Raw genomic sequence first — 9,757 nt, forward strand, 5'->3', positions numbered from 1 at the left:
CCTTCGAGGAGGCGAAGCGCGGCGTCGTCGAGGCGAACCGGTTGCTGCGCGACGCCCGGAAGCTCGTCAAGGACTGCAAGACCCAGCTCTACGACGTCGAGCACCGGCGGCTCGACGCGGAGTCGTTCGAGGACGAGTCGTCCCCCAAGCGGCTCACGGAGGCGCAGCGCCGGGACCGCGACGCGCGCAACGCCTACGCCTTCGAGCTCGCGGAGCAGGCCGCCCAGAAGCGCGCCGAGCTCGTCGCGGCCAACGGCGAGGTCGAGCGCCTCGACCACGCGCTGTCGGCGGCCAAGGACGGCGTCGCGCGCGCGGCCGCGGGCCTCGAGGGCGCGCACGTCGACCTGGGCGACCACGTGCGCAAGGCCGAGGACGAGGCGAACATGTCCGTCAAGCAGAAGCGCAAGATCACCCTGAAATCGAAAGTCCTCAAGGCCGCGACGCTCGGCTCCATCATGAAGGCGTCGACGCGGTCCATCGGCGAGGAGGGCGCGGAGCTCGCGCGGCGCAAGTCCGCCGTGCCCGAGGCCTTCTTGGCGGCGCTCGACGGCGCGCTGACCCTGGCCGGCCCGCGTCTCGCCGACTACCTCGGCCAGGACGGGCTGAACAAGCTCGGGCCCGCGCACCGGCTGTCCGTGGCGTACGTCGTCCCGCGGCTCAAGGAGGAGAAGGCCGCGGTCATCATGCAGAAGTCGACGCGGGCCTTGGGCCACGCGCGCGCCTACGCCAAGGTCGCCCTGAACCGCAACGCGGCCAAGGCGATCCAGAAGACCGCGCGCGCGCTCCGCCACTTCAAGGCGACGACGAACGTCGGCTACTCCGCCAAGGTCTTCCACCTCGCGGAGAGGGAGCTCGGCGCGGCGGCGGCCGCCGCCGTGGCCGAGTTCGTCAAGCTCCCCGTGCAGTCCATGGCGTCGACGATGCCCGCGGGCAAATCCGCGGACGCGGAGCGCGCTTTGGCGATCCAGGCCGCGCTGCTGGGCCACGCGTTCTCCGAGGAGCTCGCGGTCCACCTCGCCGTGCCCCTCGCCGACGAATTGCTGCGCCGGTTGACGCAGCTCACGTGGGCCGAGGAGCTCGACGAGGACCTGACGCACGCGGTCGTCGCGCAGTTCGGCGCGCTGCGCGCCGTCTTCCCGCGGCCGAGGGCGTGCCACGCGGCGCTGTCGCACAAGTTTTCGATCCGGCGCCTCTTCGCCAAGGGCCTGGCCTGCGCCTGCCCGCGCGTGCGGCGCGCCGCGGCCTGCTGCCTCCTGGCCTGCGCGCGGAACCTGGACCATTTATCGTGGGACGACGCCGCGCTCGCGACCGCCGAGGCCGCGAGCTCGCAGGCCGTCGCGCTCGACGCCTGCGACGTGGCCCTGGCGCCCCTCGTCCGGGCCATGACCAAGTGCACGGATCCGAATCTCGTGGACGCGGGGCTGGACGTCATGCGCCACGCCATCGACGCGCGCGGCGGGCCCCGGGTCAAGGCGCTCGTCGACGCGGGCGCGGGCCGCTACGCGGCGTCGTTCCTCATGCGCCTCGCCTTCGAGCAGTTCTTGGCGGGGCCCAACACGGTGGACGAGGACCGCGACGACTTCGCGCGCAAGGGCGCGGCCGTGCTGCTCGCGTGCTACGACGACGCCGCGGGGCGTTTAGCGGCGCGCGCGGACGACCTCCACGTCTACGCGGCCGCGTCGCTGCTGGGCTGCACGGGCTGGATCCTGGGGCAGCAGCTCGGCTGCGTGTGCTGCGGCGTGCTCGGCGGCCACGACGACGTCAAGCGGGACCTCGCGCCGCTGGTCCCGAAGCTCTCGCGGCTCTTGAACGAGGTCCAGGCGTCGCCGGAGATCAATTTGGCCGCGAAGCTCGCGCTCGACGCCATGTGCTCCGTGGGGGCCGCGGGGGCCTTCGACGCCGACTCCCACTTCCTCGCGACGCACCTCGACGACGCGGGGCTGCTGGGCGTGCTCGCGCGCGACCCGGAGCGCGACGAGCGCGAGATCTTCCGCGTGCCCACGGAGAAGGACCTCGACGCGGAGGACCCCTACGCCTTCCCGAACGACTTTTACGGCATCCCCGACCTGTTGCCGCCGGCGGACGTGACGGAGGCCGGCGCGCCCGACAAGGCGCCGCCGAAGCCGCCCTCCGCGCCGACGAGCGCGCGGAGCCGCGGCGACGCGTCCGTCGCGTCGGCCGCGGAGCGGAGCGTCGCGTCCCAGCGGAGCGCGAGCGTCGAGTCGGGCTTCGACAGCAACTCCGTCTATAGTAGCTAGCGTGCTAGGGCGCATAGCTCGCGCCGCAGTGGCGCCAGTCCGACGCCTCGAACGAGTCCGCGGGCGGCGGCATGGCCGTCGCGTTGTGGACGACGTAGTAGTGGCGCTCGAAGCAGTCCATGTAGCCGCAGCGCTGGTTCTCCGACGCGTAGTAGGACGCCTTGCAGCCCAGGGGGTGGTCCCGGCCCCAGGCGGCGACGCCGTTGACGTAGCCGCCCCACAAGATCCCCGACGACGCGACGCTCCACCACGCGTCCTGGTTCGCGTGCTGGCCGATGAACCAGGTCAGGAACCAGTGGTGCACGTGAAACTGCGAGTCGCGCGCGCGGGGCAGCCAGAAGATCAGGACCGTGACCGCGATCTCGGCGACGCGGCCGCCCACGAGGCCGTCCTTGCAGGCGCGCCAGACGTGGAGCAGCGCGAGCGCCAGGACCAGCGCTACTACGCCGCCGAGGAGCGCGACGAAGGCCCGCGGCCAGACGCACTTGATCGCGTAGAGCGAGATGCTCTCGTGCGTGACCGGCCACGAGCCGACGGCGGAGAAGACGTACGCGCCGAGCACGCAGGGGCCCAGGAAGCACGCGCTGTCGACGCCGTTGCGCCGCCAATACCGCCCGACGACGAAAAACCACAGGGCGTCGAGCGCGCAGGGGTGCAAATCCAACAGGTGGAACTCGTCGAGCGAGTAGCGCTCGTCGCGCTCCCACTTGTCCGTCGACGCGTGCGCGCGGATGAAGGCGTGGGTCGCGACGACGAGCGCGTAGCTCACGAGCATGAATTTGAGCAATCGTACGTGCTCCGTCGGCAAAAAGCGCCATGTGTCCGGCGTGAGTGGCTGCGTGAGGCAGCGCCAGCGCGACGGCGGCGCCGCCGCCGCCTCGTCGACCCACTGCTTCTCTTCGTCGGGCTCGCGCTCGCGGGCGAGCCAGGCGCGGTCTTCCTCGTCGTCGTGCGTCGGAACGAGCTCGACGCCGCCTTTCATGCTAGACTATGCACTTCATCCACATGCTTGGTGCGTGCTCATCATGCACGCGCACATTACTGCAGGCTACCCCAGTCGCTTTGGTCGATGGGATGCAGGCTACCCCAGTGGCTCGAAGCTTGGGTGCAGCCCATGCTCGACGGCGTCATCGTCGACCTCGGAACAACCTTGAACTTGACGTTTAAGGCCTCGAACAGGGCATGGCACGAATGCTTGCGCTCCTTTTGCTCCCTGTGGCGACGGCCCTCGTCGCACCGCTGCGATGCGGCGCGCGGCGCGCGAGCATCCGACATGTGCTGGCCGAGCCTGAGCAAACAACGGCGGAGGACGTCGTGTCCGACGCGGACAGCGTGCCCAAGGCCCTGGCGGACCTCTGGAAGGTCGTCGCGGCGCCGCCCGAAGGGGGCGCGGTCCTGCGGTTCCCGGCTTGCGCGGAGATGGGCTCCCCAACCGTGCGCGCCGCGCTCTTCGAGCACCTCGAGTGCTGCAAGGACAACTGCGACTCGTTCGGGAGCGCGGTCGTCGTCGCGCCCGAGGGGCGGTCGGACGTCCGCGTGCGCCGGGTAGGCCGGGCGTCGTCGGACCCCTACGCCTTCGACGACGACGATGACTGGGGCGACGACGACGACTTCCTGAGCCCGGAGATGCGTGCCATGCTCGCGGGCGCCGGCGCCGGCGACGACGGCGACTTCGACGCCAAACCGCCGCCGTCGGCCGCGGCGCACGCGCCCCTGGACGACGCGGGCGTCGTCCGCTGCTGCAAGGACTGGACCAACGCCATCGTGAGCGACGCGGGCATCTGCCCCTTCAGCCTGTCCGCGGACCGCGCGGGACTTCCGCTCGGAGACGTGCGCTACGACGTCACGCGGGCCGCGGACGCGGAGAGCGTCTACTCCTGGTACTGGAAGGAGGTCGCCTGGCTCGAGGACCACCCGCGGGCGGCGACGTCGCTGCTGATCTGCGCCGACGAGTTCTGGCTGAAGAATCTGGAGGCGTTCGAGACGTTCGGGGCTTCCTTAGCGCAAGCCCTGCAGACAGGCACGGAGGCGCAGGCCGCGGGCTTAGGGTTGGAGTCGCAGCTCCAGCTCGTCTTCTTCCACCCGGACTACGTCTTCCGGGACGGCGCGGAGCGCACGGGCGCCGACGCGGCCGCGAACTTCGCGCGGCGGAGCCCGTTCCCGATGATCAACATCCTGCGGACGCCGCAGGTCCGCGCGGCGCAGAGGGGGCTGCCGACGGGCCTCGTCTACCAGCAGAACGAGGAGACGCTGCGCTTCGTCGGCGCGGGGTTGCTGGACGACATGCTGCGGACGCGCGACTGGTCCGCGATGGAGGGGAACCGCGTCGACCGCACCAAGATCGAGGTCCTGAAATTGGCGCGGGGCATGATGGAGGCGTCGGGCGTGGCGGCGACGGACGACCTCTCGAAGACGGGCGCCGCGGCGGAGCGGGCGACGGGCGACCTCGCCAGAGCCGCCGCGGCCGGCGGCTGCCCCTTCGCGGCGGACGTCGCGGACGCGGCCGCCGCGGCGGCGCCGGCGATCGCGGAGGCAGAGGCCACCGTCGCGGGCGCGCCGGCGCACGCGTCGGCGGACCTGTCGGACTGGCGCTCCGCGGAGGACGCGGCGTCGGGCAAGACGTACTACTACAACGAGGTGACCCAGGCGACGTCCTGGGTCTGGCCCCCGGCGTAGGCGCGCCTAATCGTCGCCGTTACTCTCGCTGTCGTCGTCCGACTCCGAGGACGCGTCCTCCTCGCCGATGGCCGGCGCGCCCTCCTCGAGGAAGCGGAACCGGTGCTCGCGGATCATCGTCGCGAGCTCCGGGTTGGGGATGTCCGCGAGCGCGAGCCGGCCGCCGCCGCCGACGGCCGAGCTCACGTTCTTGCCGTGGTTCGTGTGCGCGTAGTAGCCGTACGTGTCCTGGACGACGTGGTGGCTCTGGCCGTGGACGAAGGCGCCCTCCTCGCCGACGCGCATGCCGCCGAACTCCTGGACGCGGTGCGGCTTGAAGTAGACGAAGGACTCGCCGCGGCCCTCGATGCCGCCGCCGATGCGGTCGACGTTGCCCGAGCGGATCCAGATCGCGAAGGCCTGGGACAGCGACACGAGCTCCGCGTCCGCGGCGCGCAGCTGCGCGACCATGATCTCGAGGTAGCGCGCGCAGTAGAAGTTGTCGTCGTCGAAGTTCGCGCAGATCTCGCCCGTCGCGAGCTCGAGGAGCCGGTTCCGCTTCTCGCCCGTCGTCAGGTCGGCGCGCTGGTAGACGTAGGTCACGCGGTCGTCGTCGCACGCCTCGAAGAACGGCGACCGCGCCCCGCCCGTGTCGAAGACGACGAGCTCCTTGTCCGGGACGCCGACCTGGCGGTCGAAGCAGTCGTAGAGGAGGGCGTGGAGCCGGTGGCGGCCGTCGTAGGTCGGGCAGACGACGGACACGCGGCCGGCGACGGCGTCCGCGTCGCGGAGCAGCCGCGTCTCGGCCGCGCTCCGCGGCGCCGCGCGCGCCGCGCGGCAGGGCCCGCCCATGACCGAGGGGCGCTTCGGCGCGTCGCCCATCTCCTGGCGCCGCTTGTCGACGAGCTGCGCGCGGTCGCGGCGCAGGGACCCGTCCATGCCCTCGGCCGCCGCCGCGAAGGCCTTGATCGCGCCGGGCAACGCGCCCGTGGCCGTGTTCTTCGCCCAGACGTCGGCGAGGCCGGCCCGGCAGTGCATGGAGAAGTCGCGGAAGCTGCCCATGCGCACGTCGCCGTGGTCCAGCACCTTGACGGACGTGCCGAGGGTCGCGGTCGGCACCCAGCCGGCGAGCGGCGCGAGGAGCCGCGTGTAGCTCCGCGCCTTCCAGTGGCCCGGCGGCGTCGCGCCGTCCACGAGCACCTCCGTGCCGAGCGCGAGGTCCCCGACCTCCTCGCTGTGGAGCTCGACGCCGACGCGCACCGTCGCGGGCCGCTTCCCGGCGATGCGCGCGGGCGCGCCGGCGACCTCGACGTCCCCGAGGCACTTGCGGCTCACGTAGCCGTGGCAGGGGTAGACGACCCGGGCGCGCTCCGTGCCGCCGTCGACCACGACGTGCGGCCGCGCGACCTGGACGCGCGTGCCCGGCTCCAGCGTCTCGACGAGCGCCGACTGCAGCGCCGGCGACTCGCGCACGAGGGCGCCCTTCTTGGCGGCGACGACGTGCCAGGAGAGTTGCGTGGCGGCCATCGTAGCGTAGTAGCAGGCGAATGAGTAGAATTGAGCTCGAGCTAGCCACGCAGCCTCGCGGAAGCCATGCTGAATGGCTGGGCTGCCAAATTCAACTTGTGCGATCTGGCCAAAGTTACCCCTGGCAGGATGGAGAGGCCAATTCCGCGGCGAGTCGTGCTCGCGATCCTCTGCGCCGCCGGCGCCCATGCGCTGTCGGCGCCCGCGCAACGCGTCGCCGCTCCCACTCCGGCGACGCCGGCGCCGGCGACGCGCCGCGTCGCCCGCCTCGACAAGCCCATCCGGCTGCCGGTGTGGCCCGTCGTCAACGGCCTCGCGTGCATCGCGCTGGACCTCGTGGGCCTCGGCGACGCCGCGGCGGCGCTCGAGGAGAGGTTCGGCGGCCGCGTCGCGCCCATGAGCCTCGGCCCGGACGCGAACCCCTTCGTGCTCCTCGTGCACCACCGCCACGGCTTCGACTGTTGGGATCCCGTGCGCCCCGTCTTCGAGAAGCTCATCGTGCCCGAGGGGTTCCCGGCGCACCCGCACCGCGGCTTCGAGACGGTGACGATGACGCTCCGCGGCGGCCTCGCGCACCGCGACTCCGCGGGCGTCAAGGAGACGTACGGCGACGGCGACGTCCAGTGGCTCACGGCGGGCAAGGGCATCCTCCACGAGGAGATGTGGCACTGGGCCGACAAGAGCCGGCGCGGCGAGTGCGAGCTCTACCAGCTCTGGGTCAACCTGCCCGCCGCGCTGTCCATGTCGAAGCCGGCCACGGAGGTGCTCCGCGCGGCGGACTTGGCGACGGTCGCGGGCGACGGCGTGCTGGAAACGGACCTCGGCGGCGCGCTGACGCCCGACGGCGCGATCCGGGCGCCGGGCGCGGCGCGCGAGGACGTGCTGCTGCGCAAGGTCGAGCTCGCGCCGGGCGCGTCCTACGCGCGCGACGTGCCCGCCGACGCGACGGCGCTGCTGTATACTCGGCGGGGGGCGGTGGCGGTGGGCGGCGACGCCGTGCCGCGCCACACGCTCGCCTACACGGAGAAGGGCGCGGGGGCGCTGCGCGTGACGAACGACGGCGACGCGCCCGCGGAGATCCTGCTCCTCGTCGGCATGCCCATCCGGGAGCCCGTCGTCTCGTCGGGCACGTGGGTCGTGTCGAGCGAGGCCGAGCTCGCCCAGGCCAACGCCGACTACGCCGCGGGCTTCCTCGGGAGGCCCTGGGACCACACGATCTCCGACGGCGAGTGGGAAGAGTGGAATCGTAAGTACGGGATTTAGAATGCCCTAGCGCCGGAGATAGAACGCGGGGTCCGTCCATGGTATGCCACAGCGCGCGTGCCAGTGACGGGCGGCGTCCTCAGTTTGCCGAGGCTTATCATCAAAGCTGATCCTGAGATCTGGCAGCGCAAGCGAAATTGCCATCAGTTCGTCGGTGCGCCGCTGGATCTCAGAAGCGGGCACACTGCTGAGGGGCACACGAGATCTCCGGATGCTGGCACCAGGAAGGCGCATGCTCACACGACCAATTTGGTCGTTAAGGAATGTTTCACAGTGAAGCGCGGTCCCGAGCGCTGTGTTCGCCAGCCCCAGAAAACGCAGCGACTGGCAAGCGCGCAGCGATGCCGGAAGTGTCTCGATGCTCGATACTGAGAGCTGAAGTCGAACAAGTGGGTGGTTGCCGAGCCATTCGGGGAGCTCTCTTACATCCGTGTCGGAGATGTCGAGCGACGTCAGACGAAGATTGCGAAGACCCTCGGGCAAAGTGGTGAAGGGTTGAGAATGGAAACAAAGTTCGCGGAGCGTCTGGCCGCACACAGTTCCATCGAATGCGCGCGCGACTGCCTCGTACAACTCCGGCTTTTCGGTCTTGAACTTGGCATGTTGGGGACAGAAAGCGATGTACTCCAGTTTTCGGTCGCGAATTCCCTCCGCAGATTCGATGAAATCACTCCAGTCGAAGTAGATCCGCTTCAGTAGGGGCAATGCGGGAAGTTCTGGCACGTGGAAGTGTTCGTATTGATGTACGCGAAGCTCTTCGAGGAGAACAAGGTTTCCCAACCAGGAAGGCGACGATAGGACTCCTCTGACTTGAGGGAAGTTCCAATCGCAAACGCCGATAAGGCTGATATCGAGCTTCCGAACGCATCGAAGCGGAAAAGGCACGACGTCGCCCGTTGCCGCCGTCGAGACCGTCCGGAGCTCCCGATCGTAGCCCGTTGCCGAAATGCGCCAACTCTTGGCCACGAGGCGCAGCGGTAGCAGAATCGTGTACCGCGCGCGTTCGACGGCTAGCGCGCGTTCGGCGGCACCGAGGAAAAGCTGCTCGCCGGGGGCTAGCGTATAGTATCCCTGGATCAGGGTATGCTCATGCTGCTGGTCTTCTAGCGGAGGACGAAAGAAGGTGAGGGAGGAGAGCGGGCCGTCGCTGCCGACGAGGAACTCGGCGACGAGCGGCAGCGCGCTTAGGAAGCCGCCATGCTGGGCGAGCGACAGAGCGGCGGGGGCGGAGGGCAGCGGAGCCGGACGCAGGTGCGCGCGAGGCGGGGGCGAGTCACCACGGCCTCCCCTTGACTCCATCGTGCCGAGCCGGGGCAACAGGGTCCAATAAGCCGCCGATGCCGACCGGTTGCCGCGAGAGCCGAGCGACGAGGTGGTCCATCAATCGAGGCCAGCGTCGCGCCGCCGCAGCAGCCATGTTCCTGAGCCGCGTCGCGACGCGATCCGTGCGGCCGGCGCTGGCCGCCAAGGCCGCGCGGCGGCCCGTGGTGACGAAGACGACGACGGGGCTCGTCGGGTTAAAGGTCGATCCCGAGGGCCGCGTCAACCTCATCGCGCTCAACGAGGAGCTTTTGGAGGCCGTCAAGGAGGCGCGTCGCCGGCGCCCTTTGCTTCGACGCCGTCCCGGCGCGACGCCCCGCCCCCGCGCAGATCCCGGCGCACAACGAGTACAGGAAAAGCATCGAGGCGACCGCGGCGTACCGCATCAAAGTCGCGTCGGCGACGGAGGACGCGCGTCGCCCGGCGCCCGCGGAGCGCGCGCGCGCCTGGACGCCGCGCCCGCGCAGGAGGAGGCCATCGAGGAGGAGATCGGCATGGGCCAGCTCGAGGAGCTCATCGAGTCGCAGCAGGAGGAGATGGGCGTGCTCAAGATGTACATCGAGCACAAGATGTGGGAGCACATCGACGAGCTCGCCACGGAGTTCAAGGGCTAGGGAACGCGCCGCCGCCGGTTGACTAACCGCCTAGCTGCGCGCCCGTCGTCGCGGCGGAGTCGGAGAGGGTCCGGGTTGCAAAATTACTAGCTGCACTTGTCGCCCTTCGCGGTCCGGCCG

General features: G+C 70.5%; 1 protein-coding gene across 1 annotated transcript; it reads left to right on the forward strand.

The window, feature by feature from the left end:
• Positions 1–6,947: 6,947 nt before the first annotated feature.
• AURANDRAFT_13698 (hypothetical protein) lies at positions 6,948–7,643 on the forward strand (the record flags this gene model as incomplete). The annotated part of the gene is made up of 1 exon (XM_009037171.1): positions 6,948–7,643. A coding segment is annotated over one exon (696 nt), but the record flags the coding sequence as incomplete, so codon positions are not given.
• Positions 7,644–9,757: the final 2,114 nt, after the last annotated feature.

This window comes from Aureococcus anophagefferens (assembly GCF_000186865.1).
Source record: "Aureococcus anophagefferens unplaced genomic scaffold AURANscaffold_6, whole genome shotgun sequence".
Lineage (NCBI taxonomy): Eukaryota > Pelagophyceae > Pelagomonadales > Pelagomonadaceae > Aureococcus > Aureococcus anophagefferens.